Below are 21,368 nucleotides of genomic sequence, written 5' to 3'. Positions count from 1 at the left end.
TTGCTCTTTTAGGCTTCTGACCCCAACATTTTAAGAAGGTGTGACTGGCCCAGGAGTCAAGAGTCATCTGAGTGCCAGTCTCAGCTTTGCCTCTTAGGATGTGGGGCACCTCAGCCAGCCGCTCAACATCTGTGGCCTCCAGTTTATCCATCAGTCAATCAAGGGAGCTGAAGGACTACACTAAAGGAAATATGAAAAAGGTGTTCTTCAAGACAAAAGCAAAACAATTAGAGATGGAAGGAAGAAATGAAGAGCAATGAAAAGCAAAGAAAAATGAAAAGCAATTATGTATGTAAACCTAATTTAATATCCATTATAAAAATAACAATACAGATATAGATCTATAGATCTATAAGTATAGTTAGGCCTAAAATTACGAACTTAAAATACACAATAGTTACATTCAAGTCAGGGTGCAATAAATAAAGTCAAAGTATTCTAAAGCCCTTACATTGACCAGAAAGAGAACAAAATCCCAGTGAACATTGGATTCTAATGAATCAAGGATGTACGCTATAATTTCTAGGGTAACCACTAAAAAATGGTAAATTGATATATAACTTCCAAGTTCGTGGAGGGGTTGGGAATGGATGGAATAATAAGAAATACTCAAATATAGTCCAAGGAAAGCAAGAAAGGAGAGAGAAAGGAAAAAGAAACCGAACAAGTTGTCATTAATAGAAAAATATATTTAAATCCATATATATCAGGACTACATTGAATATAAATGCTTAACAAAGATTGTCAGGCTAAATAAAAATTACAACTCTATATGCTAATTACAAGGGGCATATTTAAAACTTATGGATACAGAAAAGTTGGAAAAAAAGAGTGGAAAGACAGGACTCTTCCATAGGAGTATTTCACAATAATACATTTGCACACATGTTATAATGTACTCTGAATTATACAAAGCAAAAATTGATAGAAACAGAGAAACAGAAAAATTGTGATTGTCGTGGGAGATTTTTATACATATCTCTCTGCAACTGATAGAATAAGCAAACAAACATTCTCATAAAGACAGACGATTTGAACATGATCAAAAACTTCACTTAACGACATACATAGAACATTGCAGAATTCGCATTCTTTTCAAGTACCTATAACACTCTTTACAAAATTGACTATATGCTGGGCCATAAAATAAGTCTCAACAAATTTCAAAGGAATGACAGCATACAGAGTATGTTCTCTGACCAAAATGCAATAAGTGAGACATCAATTGAATTTATAATTTAAGACCTTCCCACAAAGAAAATGCAAGGCTCAAATGACTACACAGTAAATTCTAACTAATATTTAAGGAATAAACAATGCTAATCTTCACAAACACTTTCACAGAATAGAAAAATAGAATTTGTTTTATAAGGTCAGCTTAATCCTGATATTAAAACCTGAAAAGGACATTATCAGAAAGAAAAATTACAAGCCGATCTCACTCATGATCATAGATGTGCAAATCCTAAACAAAATCCTTACATACCATATATATGTAATAATGCATCATGACCAAGTTAGGTTAATTTCAGGTTATTTCAGCATTTGAAAATCAATCTGAAAAAGAAAAAAGAAAGAAAATCAATCTGTGACATCACCTATGTAATTTTCCTACCCAAAATGTTTAACCTGAATTTAATCATAAGAAAAATTAAATTAAAATTGACATTCTCCCAAACAACTAGCTTAGACTCCTCAAAAATGTCTATGTGATGAAAGAAAAAAAAATAGATAGGGGGAGAGGGGAGAGGGAGGGAGGAAAAGGAGGAATTGATAAAGGGACATGAAAATCAACTGTATAGTATATTGATAAATTAAAATAAAATAAGAAATGAAAAAAAATGGGGAAATACCCTAGATTAAAGTCCTTGTTTTAGGTAGAGACAACGTGAAACCTTTAGGGGTGAATTGCCTTGATGTCTGCAACTAAATCTCAAATGGCTCAGCCAAAAACAAATCACAAATGGCTTCAATGGCTTAGCCAAAACCAAAACTCTGTGTGTGTGTGTGTGTGTGTGTGTGTGTGTGTGTGTGTACATAGATAGGAAAGCAAATGATGCAAAATATTAACAATTGATAAATCCAGGTGAAGGATACGTGGGGTTTATATTACTATGTGAAGTCTTCCAGAAGCTTTGAAAAATTTCCAAGTAAAAACTTGGGGAAAAATATATAGAAGAAAATTTAAATGCAATAAAAATGACATAACAAAATATAAAGTGGCTTTTGATCTGAAGGAGATAAATAATGAAATCCAAGTGATAATGTAAAGCAACTTTATTTTTTTTTTTCCTTTTTGTCTTTTTTCGTGTCCGGCAACGGACCGTAACCCTCAGTGTCGCACCCATACCGGACCGGGACCGGCAACGGGATCGCAACCCTCGGTGCTGCGCCCGCCCCTCGCTCAGCCAGTGAGCAGGAACCGGTCTGTATGTGGGATCCGAACCCTCGGCGGGAGCGCCACTGCACTCCCAAGCGTTGCACTGTAGCAGTGCGCCACCGGGCCGGCCCTAAAGCAACTTTAAAAGAGTAAATAATGGAAAGGAATTCCTCAAAGAGAGGACTAAACGCATCGGTTGTCAGTAAGAAAGTGGTCATATGCTTAAAAAGGAAGAAAGAGAAAACCAATATAATCACATTTACAAAAGGAAATGGAGAAAATCATATAATCCTTTAAATAGATGTACACATCCTCTGATAAAATTCATTATCCATTCATGATACATTCATTCTTTTAGCAAAGCAGTCATAGGAGTATCCTTAACATGATTAAGATACCCACAAAAATGATTTATAGCAAATACCATATCTAGTGGTAAAATGTTGAATGCTTTCCTTTTGAGACTGGGAACAAGACAAAGGTGTCCACTATGGTCACTTTTAGTGATCATCATATTGGAGGCCTTAGGTTACTGAAAGCAAGGCCCTACATTACTAGGATCCTTGAGAAGATTCTAAATTTTTACAAAAAGGCCAAAAAAAGGCTTGAAAGCAAAGTCTTTGGTTACCAGGACTAGGTCCTATGTTACTGAAAGCAAGACGAAAGAAAAGATATAGGGATTACACAGAAATACATGAAATTGTTCATTATTCTCAGATAATATGATTATATATTTACAAATCCAAAATAATTGGCAAATCTTTGGAATTTGCAACTGAGTTTAGCAAGTTTGCTACAATCAAAGTCAATACACAAAGGTCAACTGAACTTCTAAACACCAACAACAATTAGAAAATTGAAATTTTGAAATGATACTATTCCCAGTGGCACCAAAATATATCAGATACCTTTGAATAAAACTACCAAAATGTAGACTCATCAAGGCACAGACTCCCTAAAACAGTCCTGGAGGAGGTCTTGGACTTTCCTCGCTTCTGGTCCAGCTTGATGCCCTATCTTGGAAATTGGGAATTTTTTTCTTGCTCTCCAGGAGGAATGTCCCTCCACTCCCTATTCACAAAGTGCCCAGTTTAAAGTCTCTTTCTCTGCTTGCCTGTACTGCCTCAAAGGAAGTCTCCTCATCTTAGTCAGGTGAGTGTTATGCCTGCTTAGAATGGTGCAGGTAGGAAAAAATCACACTCCTCAAAGCTTCAGTAGTAAAGGCCACCTGTGGTCACTTCCCCAGACCCTGCATGCATGATCGGCATGGATATACTTGGCAGTTGGAATAACCCCCAGGTCCTTGGCCTATGAAGTAAGAGCTACCATAGTGGAGAAGGCCAGGTGAGAGCCCCTGAAACTACCCCTCTACACACCTGCTTCCCTGCCCAACCAAGATGAGAAATCAAAGGCAATATCACATTCTGGGGGTCGATAGCGGAGCTTAGTGCCACTCTTAAAAATCTAAAGTTTCTATCATATCTCCTCTTCTTTAGCCAGTCTGGCACAGAAACTAGATGACAAGTGGAGAATGACTGTACATTATTGCGAGTTCAGCCAAGCAGCAGCCCCGATTGCAGCTGCAGGGCCAGATGTGGTATTGTTGCTAGGGCAGATTAGTACGACCTCAGGCACATGATACGTGGCTGTTAATTTGGGAGATATGCTTTATTTTTAAGCCAATCAAAAGAAAATCAGAAGCAGTTTGTGTTTCTATGGAATGAACAGCAGTACTGCAGTACTCTTTACGCTTTTGTCCTAGAGCTATGTTAACTTTTCTGCCCTCTGTCATAACTTAGTGCGAAGAGACCTGGACCATCTGGGTATCCTAAAGATGATTCCATCTCAGTGATCCATTCCACTGATGATGCTGTGCTGACTCAGGAGGAGCAAAAGGTGCTCCCTGGCAGGAAGAGCTCGTACACTGGAGGCCTGGGTAAGACACGTGTGCTCAAAAGGGTGGGAGATAGACTCTATGTAGATTCAGGGACTTGCCATTTCAGTAGAATGGATGGTGGATGCTTTATAGCCACCCTCAATGGTGGCCTTGAAAGAGTGGCAATGAAACATTTTCCCAGTGGCAGAACTTTGAGTGGTGCACCTGGCCATCCATCTGTATGGGAGGAGAAGTGAGGTGTATATATACACATGAAGTCATGAGCAGTAATGAATGATCTAGTTAGCTAGCAAGGAGCCCGAAAGTACTGGAACATTTGAGACAACGGAGATATGGGATAGAGGCATATGAATGGATATATAGAGTAAATACCACATGCTGAGATTTTTGTATCATATTAATGTGCTCCAAAAAGCATCCACCACAGAAGAGGCACTGAACAACCAAGTAGACAAAAGGACTTGGCTGATTGACATTAGCCAGCTTTTGTCACCAGCCACCTCACAAAAGACATAACAGGCAGAGTGGACACAGTGGCAGAGATAGAAGCAATACGTTGCCCAACAGCGTGAACTCTTACTTACAGAGACAGGTCTAGCTACTGCCCCCTGAATGCCTAATCTGCCTGTAACAGAGAGCAACACTGAGCCCGTAACATGACACTATTCCTCGAGGAAACCAATCAGCCACCCAGTGGCAAGTTGACTACATTGGGTCCCCTTCATCCTGGAAGGCCCAGTGGTTTGTTCCACAGGAATAGACATCTTTTGGGGGATGGGTTTGCCTTTGTTTTTCCTACTTGCAGAGCCTCAGTCAGCACCACAATCCAGGGGCTTACAGAGTGCCTGATCAACAGGCATGGATAAAGCATATCATCCAAAGAGGGGACCCATGCCACAGTGATGATGTGCAGGAGTGGGCCATGACCATGAGATCGACTGGTTGTATTACATGCATACTGTCCAGAAGCAGCAGCCTAAGAGAATAGAAGTACCCTGCTGAAGGTGCAGCTGAAGCACTAGAGGTGGTGCCCTGCAAGCATGGGAGCCATCCTTCAGCATGCGGTACCTGCACCAAGCCAGAGACTTCCATATGGCATATGTCCTCAGTAGGATCCTGGATCCCAGAGGTGAAAGCAGGTAGCAGCCCCACTTACTTTCAGTGACTCAGTGGAGAATTTTGTTCTTCACATCCCTGCAACTTTGGGCTTTGCTGAGTTAGAGACCTGATTCCCTAAGAGGTGCACTTTTCCCAAGGGACAAAGCAAGGCTCCTATTAAATTACAAGCTATGACTGACACCTGAGCACTGTGGTCTTTGCATCTAGGGAATGATGGGAAAGGAGTCACCATACTGGCAGGGCTAATTTACCATGATCAGCAGGATGAGGTAGGGCTGCCGTTCCACAGTGCGGACAGGGAGGATATGCATGGAACTCCAAGGATACACTTTGGTGTCCTTTGGCACTCCATGCCTAATTGTAACTGGCCTGAGAAGGGCATGGTTCCCAGGGGCTCAGAGTTTCTAGGAAAGAGGTTTGCAGGAAAGGGAGGAATTTTAATAGTGGACGAGGGAGACAATGAGTCCAGGTGTGGCCCTGACATTGTATGCAGCAACAGGAGTTGTAGTTGCCCTGCTAACTTCACTCTTCTAAGTCTCCCCTCAGGAAGAGAGACTGATGGGAACCCTGGGTGAGCTGCTCCCCAACATGTACGAGTAAGGGGATCTGTGTGGCACAAGGGCAGTTCTATGCAGGCATGAGGTGTGCTGTTCAGCTCTCCCTTTGAGAACCTGTGGCTAGGAGCGCAGTCAGCTCACAGCCTCCAGCTACGGCATCTTCAAGACCCTCCGCAGCGTTTAAGATGGACTCAGTGTCCCTGGCAGCTCCCACCAATGACTGCAGTTGGCAGGGATAGCAGGGCCTGGCCATTTCTGCCCATTACAGGTCTTCTTTATGGTGATCTTTGCACTGGAGCTCCCCAATGTGCTGGCAGAGACTTTCTCTGAGCTGTTCCTCGGTTGGAGTTTCCTCCTACTCAATGCTACTTTCCAGCCCTTCTCCTCTCCTGGGTATCAGACCTGAGGGTTTTCCTGACTACTCTTGCTCTCTTGCTCTGTCATCTTTTGCAGGTGTTTTCTTTAACAGACGCAGCCTCTGTTTTGACATCACAGAAAAGAGGCAGCTGCCTGGATCCTCATGTACACGTAGTGTCTGCGGCACTCAGGAAGGAGACACTTCTTTATTTCCCCTCCTTATTATAAAAACCTAATTTATAGGTAATGAAGAAGAGTGGAGTATGTTGAAGAGTAAAGTCTTGGTTTTCTGTTACTTTATACTTGGAAAATGCATCACACAGATCCGAGGCTTTCCCTGTCCTTCCCCCTCTCAAGCACATACGGCAGCTCCAAAATGAGGAGGAGACAAGCGTTCTCCGAGCCTGCTAACAAGAGGTGCTCACAGGAGAGTCGTCTGGGCTATAAAAATCTCCATTAGCTTGTAATGACCTTGCTCCCTAGAAGTAAACCAGAGACCTCTCTATGCTCTCTACTCCTCGCCAGCTCCTGGGAACCAACTTCAGCATTATTCAGCCGGAATCCAGAGTCACAGGTCTACTTTTAGAAGTAAAAAGCATTCACTAATAAGACCCTGCATTTTTACAGTATTTTTATGACAACCTCAGAAAGGAAGCTTTTTACAGTTAAGTTTCTTCCCTACATCCCCTCTCAGTTATCATTAAACAGCCATTGCAAAAGTATTATCTCTTGTTTATGAAATAAAAAACAAAAAACAAAGTTTAATAACTATTAGGGAGGCAATAGAGAGATAAAGAGAAAAGTCAACACTAAAAATTCAGATTTCTGCCAGTTCAAGTACATTAGCCTCCAAGTGAATGTCTCATGGAACCATCACGTAAGGAAGACACCCTTGATGTCCTGGATTTCCACACTTTTTTTTGTTTGTTTTGCAGCTGGCTGGTACAGGGATCCAAACCCGTGACCTAGGTGTTACAAGGCCGTGCTCTAAACAACTGAGCTAACCAGCCAGCCCCTCCTCGCTACTTTTTGCTGATGTTTCACCAGAAGTGTTTGCCTGCGTGTGTGTGTGTGTATGTGTGTGTGTGTGTGTGTGCATACACACACGCTTGCGTGCTCCCACTCGAGTGTATGAGGACATGTGCATAAGGGTAATAAACTTGATGATAAGAGGAAGATGACTGGTTTAAAGATAATTTTTACCTGACAGGCGACTTGGTCAAGGTGACACACTTTGTGAGTAGACAGAGCTGAAGTCTCCTGACTCTGAATGCTGTGCTGTGGCTACTGCTGCTCTTTCAGAAACATCTTTATGCATGTGTTTCTGGGTATACTCCATGTTCCCCCCTTCAGTCCTAAGTTCCCCAGATGGTGATTAGCCAAGTTCCCCAACCTCTGGAGATCTGAATTATTCATTCACTTTTAATATTTGCTGTATGTGATTGTTTTTTCCAAATGACCTTGATTTTATCACCCCAATTCTTAATATACTCTGCAAAAGAAGAGTAAACACTTTTCTAGTACAATTTTTTTGGTTTACATCATCTTTATTTCATTACAGTCCATAAATATAGTTTTATATATTAAATCATTATAGAATTCATATTTTAAGGCACTATGTCTCCAAAGTTAAGAAATCCATTATACTTTCCTCCCTAATTTCCAACATGAAAACATGAGAAATAAAACTGTCAATTGAATTTTAAATTTGAAGCTTAAACATAATAGAATAAATTAAGTACCTTCAGAAATCTTAAGTAAGGAATTAACAGGGTAAAGCCTAAACTAATAATCTTGACATGGTTTGATTATCATTTGGTTTATTTTTATTACTGATTTACCCTTTTATTTACAAATCTAAACTGAGTGAAAATTCTTCCTTTAGAGGGTATAACAGAGATATTAACAGATGAGACACATCCACTCATTCTCTATAACTCTGGACAGTGGTCTTGCTTTCAAATGCTAATCTTTCATGTCTTGAGCCTCTTACTGAGCAGTGAATGTTTATCTGTGCACACTCCATTTCTCTTTCTGCTGAGGTTTTCTTTGGAGTCAGTGGTGTTGTCACTGAGCAATTCCAAGTTTACTTCTTTAGGCATCTGCAAGATAGGCACACAGATCTTCAGTGGGTACCACCTCCAAACCCGCCGGCCACTGCAGGACTGATTTAACAGGCCAACAAACAAACAAAAAACATGGGAAAGCAAAACTAAACAAAATGATACTGGTCGTTCTGCTCTAACTTCCTTGTTAGTATCTTCAATAGACATTTGAAATGTGACCTCAATATAAAATCTGGGACTCCAAGTCAAAATTTCATAAAAATGTGTGTCAATTTCGCTAACTCCAAAGTGGGACTTCTTGGGGTGAACCTTGTTTTGCAAGCTCCTCAATGCTTGGTGAATTTGTTTTTACAGCTGTGATTCTGTTCTAGACTTGATAAGCTATTTTTGAGCATCAGATAATAATTGATTTCTATAATTGGTTTGTGTTGTTAGAAGAGACAGAGCAGTCCTGTTAGTAAGTCTTCAACAGCCAAATGTTTTTTAATCATGAAAAGAAGTTTGCTGACTGCCCTGGCCGTGCAGGCGGACTCTAGGCACTGAATGTCCCTTTATGCATCTAAGTCATAAACAAATAACAAATTATGCAACAAAGCCTCTCAAGTTTTCGCCTTTCTGTTTCCTGACCCAGGGTGCTCTTTCTCACACCCTGGGCAGCTCAGGGAGAGAATGGAAAGGCCCTCTGCAGGAAGCACATCAGATGCAGAAACTAGGCCACGCAGTGCCAGACGGTTCCCAGGCCCCAGCTGCCGTTCGAAGCTTACACTTTAGTTCATTTCAGAACCAAACTCTGGCACTTTGGAACTACACTGCTAATTCTTCTGCTGATTTTAAGAGTAGCGTGTGGGAGTCAGAGCCAGTGTAGGCAGCCCTCAGAGCAAATAGGAAGGAGCTTGAGCCATTGCTATACTCTCTGTATATTTTGAAGGCCCTCTTTGCAGGTCCAAGGGGAGCTTTTTCTTTTCCTTTTTGATATGAGAATAATCTTGTAAGAATGGTTCTTTGGCTTTATTCCTCTCAAATGATATGGCACTTGCTCTGGAAATTTAATTGTACACTCAAAGTTGCAACAATAAGCCAACCCCAGCCTAGATTGGTTTTGTTCTAAAGGTCACTGTACAACTTTTTAAAAATTTGCATTCCTTTTTCTTAAATTTCCAAAGTTTTAAACATTTTTCCTAAAAATAAAGTAGGCAATTCTTACCTTTGTTCTGCATGGAGTATTCTCAGAGATCACACTTTCAGTTTTGGCTCCCATGGCTTCCTCTAAAGCTAAATCAAGAAGATATAATGGAGAAGACAGAATAACATAAAAAGCTTTAAAAAAAAAAAAAGTCTTATTACTACCTATAGAAATACCTTCATTGAAGAAGAGAGAGGTAAAAGCAGTATGTTTTTAAAAAGTGTCACTATTAAAATTGTTGCTTTAAAAACTTTATTATAGCATTTCATCATTATCATTTGTAAGTGGCACTGCCCTGTTTTATCTATGCCTCGTTCACTTTATTCAAAGGAAATTCTTCTGGTCCACTGTTAAGAATGCTCAAGCTCTGAGTTGACTTGGACCCATAGTGACAGGTTGCCTCAAGCTGTCCCTAGGGGACCTGAGGACATGCAGGCCTGTGAGGAATGCTTGCCAGGTGTGGGCCGAAGCTAGCGACCATAGTACAAATAACTTTGGCTGACTCTCAAGTTTCCAAACACTAACGATCTATTTTGTATGCTTTATTGACTCCTGTCTTCTCAGCCTTATCCTAACTCCAAAAGGCTGAGAAGCAAGCGGAGAAGTTGAATTGTCAAAATATAACTAAAACAACAAAAATGATCTAACATTCCAGAGTGCTTTATGATTTTTGACATGGTTTTACAGTGTTAATTTACTTTCTCATCACAATTTATGTTCCTAACAGGGAAATAAAAACCTAATTGCATAGTATAGGTAAACAAAAGATTAACTTCTATGATAGACTGTAATTCTGAATGACAAACAAAAGTCCTAAAAATTAAATTGTAATAAAACAAAAATATTTTAATATTATTTAAAATGAAAATTAAAAAGTTAAAAATTAAAACCAGGGCTGAGCCCGTGGCGCACTCGGGAGAGTGTGGCACTGGGAGCGCAGCGGCGCTCCCGCCGCGGGTTCGGATCCTATATAGGGATGACCGGTCTCAAAAAAGGACAAAAAAAAAAAAAAAAAAAAATTAAGACCACAAAGTCAAAGGATTCAGCACATAAAAAATTGCTAACCTATAGCCTGTAACTTTTATTAAAAATGTTTCATGTATTTTAATGGTACAATGCTGAAATACTACACTTTGCAGTATTTGTGGTGCATGGTATAATGCAGATATGAGGTTTTAAATATCTTAGCTATTCTAAAGTAAAAATAAGTGTTAAAAATAAGACAATGTGTTATTTCAGTAAAAACTGAGATTTGGAGTTGTATGAATAGAAACTGAAATTTTTGATTTAACTAAGAGTCCATGTAGTTGTTATTTCTCAGTTCTATTTTTTTCAAGTTCTAAAAGGAAAATTATATATTTATTTTCGCCCTGCCTCCCTTTCATCGTGAATAACAAGATGCACACGGTCATCTGTGACCAGGCTGAGAAAAAGCGTGGGGAGTTTGCAGGAGGGGCAAGGAGGCATCTCAAAGATATGTGGACCAACCTGTTAGAATCTCATCAAGTTGGTCCACCATAAACTTTGCATCTTCTTCAGTGAAGCACATAGGTGGTTTTATTTTAAGCACGTTTCTATGAGGCCCATCAGCACTGAGCAGCACTTGTTTTTCTTTCATCCTAATTAGTGCAGGAAATACATGTGAATCCATATACACAGTAATTAAGATTATTAAAATAATGTGAACATAGAGCAGTTAAGTATTTTGCACTCAAGAAGCCCACTTTTATAAATTGCTTGTGTCTTAAATTTTCCTTTTTTGGAGAGATGGGAGGAAGTAAAACAAACTTTCAAGTGAGTGGGCGTCCTGGAGCCAAGATACCAAACAGGTGTGGGGTAGATTACTTGTAGATGACGTGCTGGGCTTCGGCTGTAGCGGGGGTCCTTTCTTCATGATCCTTCACTAAGTCAATTCCAATAAAAAGGCCAATGCCCCTGAGGGAGGTAAAGAAAGAAAACCTGTCACACACTCTATCCACCACTGCATTGTCACAAAAAGTTAACACTGTCCCCAAACTTCAATTTAATTTAAAGCTGAATGTGGTGCCCGTTAAGGGTAATTGTTATTTATCCTAACTAATCCAAGATACCAATCCAGTATTCATAGTTGTTTCTAGTCTTGTTTTGGTTTTTTTGGTGGCTGACCAGTATGGGGATCCGAATCCTTGACCTTGGTGTGATAACACCATGCTCTAACTAAATGACCTAACTGGCCAGCCCATCTAGTTTTTGAAACAAGTTAGTTTTTGTCATCCAGTCTTTTCTTCAAAGAAAAAGGCTTAAAAACACCCCTTTCCTGCTACTTAGTTTCTCAGGATATTAATAGTGGTAAATGTTTATATAAGTCTGTGAAAAATATCCATCTTTCCAGGATAGTATTTTAAACAATTTTCAATAGATCATTTAGAGCTTCTTAAGTTCCTTCTTTTCATCTTTTGGGTGCTGAAATTATCCTAGCTTTATTAAAAAATTAAAAGTATAAAAGTAAGGAAAGATATACCCAAATGTGAACAGTGTGTAATATCTGGGTTCCAGATTAAGATTGATTTTTGCTTTTTCTGTTTTTCAGTATTTTCCACATTTAGTTTTATGTACTTTATTTTAAATTTAGAAGATAAAATATAAGCTATTTCCATTTTAGAACAATGAATAACTACATAACAACTTCATGATAAACATACCTAATATCTCCTATCAAAGCATGTTTAGCCTTCTGCGTATTTAGTAACTCACTAAGATAATTCCCCACTCTTGTGGCATTTCCTTGAAGGTCTTCATTTTCAATTATATCCAGGACAGCCAAACCAATAGCACAAGATACTGGATTTCCTCCATACTATAGAAAAAAGATAAAAGAGAAAACATAACAGTTGAATCAGTGGTATTGCTCCATCCATGAGAAATTTGTTTCATACATACATAAGTGAAGATATAATTTCAATAAAATTTTTTCTTATAATATTAGTTTCTCAGGGTTAGCATGATTCTGTTTATTCAGAATTGAATGAAAATTCATTCCAAATTATATTCTCCATGCTGCATAACTGGCATGGACTAGGGAATTTACTGGTTTATCCAAACAAAAAACAGACATTGTGTTGGGAATTAAGGACTTCAGAGTGTGGTTCAGTGAGGGGAATGGGTTTCTGCTTGGCTGAGTGAAAACAGCTAAGCTATGACATCTTCTCCAAATAATTTACATCCTTAGATTTGAATCTTACTTTTAGCTGTAACAAATCCTGTTATAATATTTTACAAACTATAATAATTTTTCCACACTTAAATCTTATGACTTTTGTGGGTAAAACCAAGGAAATTTAATTTCCCAAAGATAAAATTCAGTATCTCCTATAACAGCCATATTACATTTATAGTACTGAATCACCTTAACACTTTTTATGTGTGTTGAGGATTTTAATATGATAGAAAACAAAGATGAGCATATCAGCTGTTAATGAAAATACCCTAACCTCTAGCATTTAGCAGGGCAGCCATCTATCACTGGAAAAATTAATAAAATCATTTTAAGAAAGAGAAAGACACACAAGGAGCACCGTGCCAGACAGAATGAAGTCTGGTTACATCAAAGTTTGGCTGGGATCCTGGGAGGATTAGCTGGCAATATTGAGCTCTATTATTTACTACACTGGGAAGAAATGTAAAAACATGCATTATTTTTCCCTCTTAGCATTAAAGTTGAAGACCAAAATTTACCGTGTTGAAATACTCCATCCCAGAGCTGCTGAAGGCTTCTGCAATTTCTTTGGTTGTTACCACACATGCCATTGGGTGACCGTTGCCCATTGGTTTTCCCATTGTGACGATGTCTGGAGCAAAGTCTTCACCATGCATTTGGAAGCTCCAGAAATGTTTCCCAACACGGCCAAAGCCTACCTGAACTTCATCAGCTATAAACACACCCCCAGCTCTGTGTACATATCTGAAAAGCAAAGGGACAATCTAATGCCTTCAGGTTACTGAAAGTCCCCAGACCCACCCACAATGATATACATTATTGAAGAGAAAAAAATGTTGTTAACCTAAGTCTTAATCTTTGTTAAAAATATTCCAGTACTCAAAACCCCACCTAGATGATAGTGACTTTACAACATAATTACATAATTTCTAGATTAGGTATGTTCCACAGTATTTGGTTTTCTACTGCTTGAAGTAAGCTATACTGTAGTATATTAAGTGGGAAGAGAAAGAATTGAATGAGTAGTTTTTAGCAGGGTTAATCCTCAAGATTTTACTAATTGGCAAGGCTTGGGCATCAGCCAATCAGAGAGGATGCCGGGCGGAAGGCTGGAGAAGAGTTTGGAACCCCTACTCGATCATGCGTAAACCCTTTATTTGCTGAATCTTGGGAAAGGCAGAGGGAGCACCTGGGAACCCTGGAACGGCAGGCCCTTGGGAGTGGCTAGTTACCAGCTAGTCGGGAAATGCTTCAATATTTTAGCAACCAGTATGGCCCTACATAATTGTCACAGTGCCCTCAATTTGATCAAGGATGCCCAAGTCAAGTACATACTCTGCCACTTTCTGGAAGTAGCCTGCTGGAGGAATTATTTGTCCACCACAACTCTGCATGGATTCAGCAATAAAGGCAGCAATCTATGTAAGAGAAGATGGGGTCAAAGTCCATTAGGCCCTCCTCCTGCCCCCTAAAAAGGGAGGATTTCTTATACAGCAAGTTATTTAGAAAATGGCTAGAAATAAACCTGTGGCAAGTGGCAAACAGGCTGTTTGATTAAAAAGGAAAGAAAATGCTGATAACACCAAGGTCCAGGGTTTGATCCCTGTATTGGTCAGCTGCCAATAAATAAATAAATGGGAAAGAAAAGATGTCTATGCTGGAAAAGCAACTGATCTAAAGCATTAGTTTTTGAAATTCTAGGGTACCAATGAAGCTACCACAAGAAATGAAGGGGATCAGGGGGCGACTTTCATTTATCCATAATTAATTTAAGTGCAGTGGTTTCACTAGGATGAGCTGAATAAGAGTTATGTTTTGATCAGTCTTTGATTTGAACCTCTAAGAAATTATGCAGTTCCAAAGGCACCATCGTAGTGCCTGTTTCCTCAACTTGGTGAAACAGGACTGCTGGGAGGCTGCAAGGAAATGGCACCAAGGAAATGGGAGGGTGGCTTGTGACCACATGCTATAGTTATTCTGCTATATTTCTAGCCTGGCTCTGGACCAGGCTTCCCTCACAGTTAGGCAATTCACAGTAGGAACTACAGATTACATGTTCTAGAGGCTGAGAAAGAAGCAGGAAATAGTAACACTGAAGTAAGAAAAGAAAGTGCCAAACGGGTATGAAATAAGCAATCAAGAGAACCAAGGTTCTAGTTCAGAATACCCTTCGGTAACTGTACTATCTTGGGTTAAATCCTTCACTTTAAAGTTAGCTAGTTTCTTAGCTGTGAAATGAGGCTGTTGGACTCAAGAGATATCTGCTCTAAAATTCTATGACTTTGCAAGTATATCTGACATTGCTCATTGCTTTCAGCATTGTTAACAAGACAGCATCAATCCAATAACTACTGAATGCTAATGTCCTCAAAAAATTACCCAAACCCTATTTTAACAGCAAAGAGTCCATAAGATCTTGCTGATGTCAATTTTTTCCTGAAAACACATTTATCATTTGTGTAAAGAGGTACAGGCTGTATTGAAGAGGAAGAGCAGGCTGCTCCCCACAACAGGTAGAGCTTTAGGTCTGCCCACACAGACTTATCACATAAGATGTGAAAACAAATGGCTAGGGAAGAAAAAGAAATAGTTAAGAAACGTAAATGGCTCTCCAGTCATGAAGACAAAAATATTTAAATTAATCAGAAAAAGAAAAGGCTCAATTTTTTATTTCAATTAAGGTTTTTTGGGTTTTTTTTAATTACTGCATCTATGCCATAAGCCAGTTTAAAGGCCAAGTGTTGTCAAGTTGCCGTAAAAAATCCACGTAAGTAACCCTCAAATGGGATAAGAATTAAAATTAAGCTGCAGACAGTAGAGTGAAGACTGAGAAAATGAAAATCCCTTTCACTTGCTCTTGAGGATTCTTACAAGTCCAGGCCCAGACTGGAAGAACAGATTCTGCTTTGGCTTACCCAGGTGAGAACCATCCCCGAGCTCCATAGCTTCTAGAAGGCTGACCAGTTCGAGGGAAGTGTCAAGGTTCCCTGCAGGTCTGGAAGTCTGCATGGGTCCTGAGACCCCAGCCCCTGTGCCTCTTCTCTTCGCTTCCCCATATGTTAACCCCTGGTGCTACTCTCAGTTGGAAAAGTCTGTCCTGGAGCTATCACCTTTCTTAATTTTCTCTTCCCCTAGCCCTGTGGACCAGACCCTGCATACCACCGAAGAAGTCAGAATTAGGCCACCAGTGCTGGAATGGGCACAGTGATTGCATTTCCAGGATAAATAAAAGTAGACGGTCTTACAGGCATGACTATAACAATGCACTTTTTGGAAATATGAGCCAAGTGAAAATGTAACCAGAAAAGAACAAAAAGGGAATTTAAATTTAGATCTAATCCTTTTCCCTTTCTCTAGTGAATTAGTTTCAATCTGTTTTACAAAAGACATTAACATGTTTCCAAAGCTGTAAATACAAACCTTCCTTCCACTTTTATGAGCTTCCTCAATAATCTTCTTCACTTCATCTGCATAAGCACTGGCTGGGTCTGCATGGTCTTCTCTATATTTTCCTCTGTAAGTATCTGGACTTGGTGCCTGAAAACATCAAATGATGAAGTTTCTCATTATTTGCTCCTCTGACAAAATCTAAATTCTATGAAGAACTGATATTTGTGAATTATGAACAGGAGCTTGGATTTGCTCCCAGACTGTTATAAATCAAAACTGTATCCCTATTCACATAAATAGCAAACTCAAATCAACAAGTGTGATTATATTATTGGAAAATGTCAGTGAATGGAAACTGTAGTAACTATTCCAGATTTAAAATACACCAACACTTATCAACTCTATCACAAATTGTAATCATTCAGAAAAATACTAAAGAGTGCCTTAGCACTGACTACAGATTTTAAAATCTTAAAAAGAAGGTACTGATAATTTTCTTAAGAAAGTCTACTAATCCTCGATTAATGCAAACACACGAAATGAATTTCACTGTTTCAACAACTTGGTTGGTTTCTTTATTTTACATAATAAATCTATATAATAATTTAGCATAGAGCAATTTAATTTTAAGATAGTCATACACAATTCAACTCTGAATTTCAAGTTGACATCAATGATAGAAAAAGTAATTGAAGATAAAAGAGCAAGAAAAAATGATACTTGTGATAATTTCCTACTGTAATACTTGTCAATGGGTTTTGTTTTTTGTTTTTAAGCAGCGGGCTGGTATGGGGATCCAAACCTGTAACCTTGGTGTTATCAACACTAAACTCTAACTAACTGAGCTATCTGGCCAGCCTCTTTTGTCAATGGATTTTAAACCACATTCTGTCATTATCTAGCTCCTTGACTTTATCAAGTCACATAAACTGCTCCAGATCTTAGTTTTTCATGGTTTCATTTCAGCAGAAGTATTGGTCTGGATTATCACTAGGCATTCGTCTACTACTAATATTCTGCTTCTAGATTTCTAAGATACTTACCACATGTACAAATTCTTTTTTGACATCTTTGCCCTTCCGAAATTTATATGGACTGATCTCAATTAAAGATGATAGGTGACCATGGTAAGCACTGAAAAGAAAAAGAACAGTAACCAAAATCACTCCAAGAAGAATGTTTTTCTAGAATATGAAAAACAGTGTTATATATTATCCATAAGCATCCATCCAGGGAGAATCTCGACATTGGTGCTAGATTTAACTATATGGGATCTAACTTTTTTATAGTAAGACTGGCCATTTAATTTGCCCAGTTCTCCTAATATATGGAAATTAAATATGGTCTTCTCTATATTTTCCTCTGTAAGTATCTGGACTTGGTGCCTGAATGGGTCCTCATAGACAATTTCTTTCTAATAGGAAAAAACCTGATTCTTTGGATTATTAAATTAGATTGTCTAAATGTGAAAAATTATTTTCTATATTTTCATGCAAAACTTTACATGTATGTATTCTTCAAATGTATTTAATAGTTATAGCCTAGTACATTTTAAAAACAACTTTATATCATAGAATGGGCATGTGTTTCTGTTTGAGCTGATTTCTAAAGGATGTCCAATTGCAAATATTGGGCAAACACTAGTTGGGAAGGAACAGGAGGTCTCTTCAAGAAGAACTCAGACTGAGAGGTGATCAAGTGGCTATGAAATTCCTTTCTTTCACTTAAGATACAAGAGGCTATGATGTCCCTTTTTCTGTTTCTTGTCCAGAGATATGGTAGTGGATTGAATTATGTCCCCCCAAAACTTACTGAAGCTTGAGTTGTGTCCCCCAAGTTTTATGTAATAGAAACTTGGCCCCCGCTGTGATTGTTGAGAGAGTGGGAATCCTCTTATGGCAATTGAAAAGTGAGGCCTTGAAGAGGTGATTAGATTGTAGTACCATGCAGTAGTGAATGGATTGAAAATGGTGGCCAGGGTTGTGGTTCTGAGGGTTTTAAAAGAAAAGAGAGTCTGTCTCTCTATGCTCTGCTCCCTGTGCTCCACCATTTCGCAATGTGATACTCTGCCATCACTGAAGTTACCACCAAAGAAAGCTTTCACCAGATGTGTTCCCTGGACTTTGGACTTCCCAGCCTCAGAAACTGTGAGCAATAAATTTTGTTTTCTTTATAAATCACCCAGTTCTGTGTATTTTGTTATAAGCAACAGAAATGGACTAATACAGATATAATTGGAAGATCTGGAAAGGAAATTACAAAAGGCCCATGAATATATAAAGCAGAGAGGAAGAATTTGCTTTACCATAGACTAAGATATGCTACAAAGCCAGACTAATCAAATTAGTATGGTATCACGATAAGAACAAAGAGACCACTGGAACAGAAAGAGAGCCCAGAGACACGTCCTTATATAAATGGTAACAAAGTGGACTCCAGGTGGATTCAATGTAAGGAGTGATTATAAAGGTAGTAGAAGAAGATGCAAGGGCTGGCCTGTTAGCTCACTTGGTTGGTTAGAGGATGGTGCTTGTAACACGAAGGTCAAGGGTTTGAATCTCCATACTGGCCAACTACCCCAAAAATAAATAAATAAAATAGAAAAGAAAATGCAGAATATCTTTGTGACCTGGGAGGTGGGATATCTCTCTTAGGGGGAGAGATATTAACAAAACTTAGAAAATGCAAACCTGATGATAAAAATTTTGTCTATTTGATTTAACTAAAATTAAAGATTTATGTTGAAGGACACCATGCACAAAGTTAAAAGACAGACGATAGGTTGGGAAAACACACTTGAAATGTCATATTAAGGGATTAATGCTTTAAATGATGGTTCTCAATTCTGTCTGCATATTATGATCACTTGGGGAATGTAAAAATAACATATACAGTTTCCTGGACCCCATCTCTAGAGATTCTCTTTAATTACTCTGGGTTGGGGCCTGGGCATTGGCACTTTGAAAATATTTCCACGGATAATTCTAAATTGCAATCAAGGTTGAGGTTCCCTGATCTAGACTTTACAAGCAACCACAAACCAACAAGAAAAGGATGGGAATCCCAAAGGAAAAATGGACAAAGAATATGAACGAGCAATCCTCAAAAAAAAAAAAAAAATCACGAAAGCATATGAAGAGATACTCAAACTCATAATTAGAAAAATGCAAATTAAAAAGAGATGCTATACTGGCCAGCCACCAAACAACAACAACAACAACAACAAGCAGATGCTATTTTATACTTATTAGACTGGCAAAAATTAGAATAAAATTAGAAAGCTCGATAATATTGAGTTTTGGTGAGGATATGGAAAAATGGGAGTTTTCGTGCACTATGTAGAGTGCTGCCACCATTTTAAAGACAGGTGTGGCAGTATTTAATCAAGTTAACAATGTTTATAGTACACCCTATGGTCTAGCAATCCTGTTTCTGGGTATTTATAGGTGAGGAATTCTCAGAAAGGTCTGCAGGGCACATGTACAAGGATTCTCATTTCAGCGTTGCTTGTGGTAGCTGGGAGTAGAGGGCAGTCACAGGATCCACCACAGGAGGGGACACTGTGTAACAGAACTGTGCTAGAATCCACTATGGCAGCCACGCCCCACATGTAGCTATTGAGAACTTGAAATGCAGCTAGTCTCACTTGAGATGTGCTGTAGGTTAAAACACACGTGCGATTTTGAAGACAGTACCAGAAAAAAAGAATAAAACATATCTCAATCTTTTATATTGATTACACATTGAAATGATGATATCTTGGATATAATGGCTACTGGAACGTTCTAAATTGTTTATATGGCTCACATTATATTTCTTTTGAACAGCAGTGAGTTAGGAGAATAGAACAGATGTACACCCAGCTACACAGAGTTCTTGAAACACAGTGCTGAGGGTAAAAAGGCAGAAACAGAAAGAGATCTATTGTATAATCGAAAGAGATGCACATAATACACAGTTTACATGAATAAAAAAATAAAAGATATACATGAACTACATTAGAATAGTTGTCTATAGATGAGAGAGGATGGGAATAAGAGAGAACAAATGGCCCCACAAAAATGTCCATATCCTAACACTCAGAAACTGAGAATATGTTATGTTCCATGACAAAGAGGACTTTGCAGATGTGATTAAATTAAGGATCTTGAGGGCCGGCCTGGTGGCGCACTGGATAGTGCGCCGCTTGGGAAGCGCGGCGGCGCTCCCGTCCGAGGGTTCGGATCCCACGTACAGACCGGCTCCCGCTCACTGGCTGAGCGAGGCGCGGGAGCGACGCCGAGGCTTGCGATCCCGTTGCCGGTCCCCGGTCCGGTGCGGGGGCGACACTGAGGGTTGCGATCTGTTGCCGGACACGGAATAAAGACAAAAAAAAAAAAAAAAAAAAAAAAAAAAAAAATTAAGGATCTTGAGATGGGGAGATTATCTTGGATTATCCAGGTGGGTTCAATGTAATCACAAGGGTCCTATAAGTGAAAGGAGGCAGGGGGGTCAGAGACAGAGAAGGCGATGTGAGGAAGGCTGGAGTGATGTGACCGCTGATTGTGAAGATGCAGGAAGGGATCAGGACCCAAGATGTGCAGGCAGCCAGATGGAAAAGGCAGGGAATCCCCTTGAGCCCCCAGTAGGAGCACAGCACTGTTGATACCTCGATTTTAGCTCAGTGGGATCTACTTCTTGGATTTCTGGCCTACAGAGACGTAAGAGAATAAACTTGTGTTGTTTAAGCCCTTAAGTTTGTGGTAACAAATACAGCAACAATAGAAAACTAATACACTGACCATCACAAAAAACGACTGCAGTCTATGGAAGGACACAAAATGGGGTGCATATTTAATTCCACCCTCTGCTTCTGAGGTTAGTGGGATGGAGAGACAGACAAAGAAATTAAAACAAAAAAACTCCCTAGTAAAGATGGAAGCTATCAGATTTGTTGTTTAAAATGTAATATATTGGGCCGGCCCGGTGGCGCACTGCGATAGTGCGCCGCTTGGGAAGCGTGGCGGCGCTCCCGCCAAGGGTTCGGATCCCACATACAGACCAGTTCCCGCTCACTGGCTGAGCGAGGCGTGGGAGCAACACCGAGGGTTGCGATCCCGTTGCCGGTCCCGGTCCGGTACGGGGGCGACACTGAGGGTTGCGATCCGTTGCCGGACACGGAAAAAGACAAAAAGGTAAAAAAAAAAAAAAAAAAAAAAAAAAAAAAAAAAAAATTTTTGTTTT

At 39.3% G+C, this 21,368-nt stretch overlaps 1 protein-coding gene across 2 annotated transcripts in view; it reads right to left on the bottom strand.

Annotated features, from left to right (window-relative positions):
• Positions 1-7,836: 7,836 nt before the first annotated feature.
• The window catches only part of ETNPPL (ethanolamine-phosphate phospho-lyase), a 20,215-nt gene continuing 6,683 nt past the window's right edge, over positions 7,837-21,368 (bottom strand). Inside the window, exons 5-13 of one of the 2 annotated variants that reach the window (XM_008576729.1) lie at positions 17,189-17,279; positions 16,176-16,292; positions 14,091-14,173; positions 13,274-13,499; positions 12,241-12,395; positions 11,405-11,494; positions 11,048-11,178; positions 9,581-9,648; positions 7,837-8,475 (exon numbers count right to left, since the gene is read on the bottom strand). In XM_008576729.1, the coding sequence (XP_008574951.1) occupies positions 8,284-8,475; positions 9,581-9,648; positions 11,048-11,178; positions 11,405-11,494; positions 12,241-12,395; positions 13,274-13,499; positions 14,091-14,173; positions 16,176-16,292; positions 17,189-17,279 (1,153 nt within the window). In that variant the 3' untranslated portion in view covers positions 7,837-8,283. The remainder of the gene's footprint in view (positions 8,476-9,580; positions 9,649-11,047; positions 11,179-11,404; positions 11,495-12,240; positions 12,396-13,273; positions 13,500-14,090; positions 14,174-16,175; positions 16,293-17,188; positions 17,280-21,368) is intronic. The other variant, XM_008576738.1, reaches the window with a different exon arrangement.

Source organism: Galeopterus variegatus, unplaced genomic scaffold (assembly GCF_000696425.1).
Source record: "Galeopterus variegatus unplaced genomic scaffold, G_variegatus-3.0.2 Scaffold63, whole genome shotgun sequence".
Taxonomy (NCBI): Eukaryota; Metazoa; Chordata; class Mammalia; order Dermoptera; family Cynocephalidae; genus Galeopterus; species Galeopterus variegatus.
The sequence above is the reverse complement of the archived record's forward strand: the minus strand, read 5'-3'. Positions and strand labels throughout refer to the sequence as shown.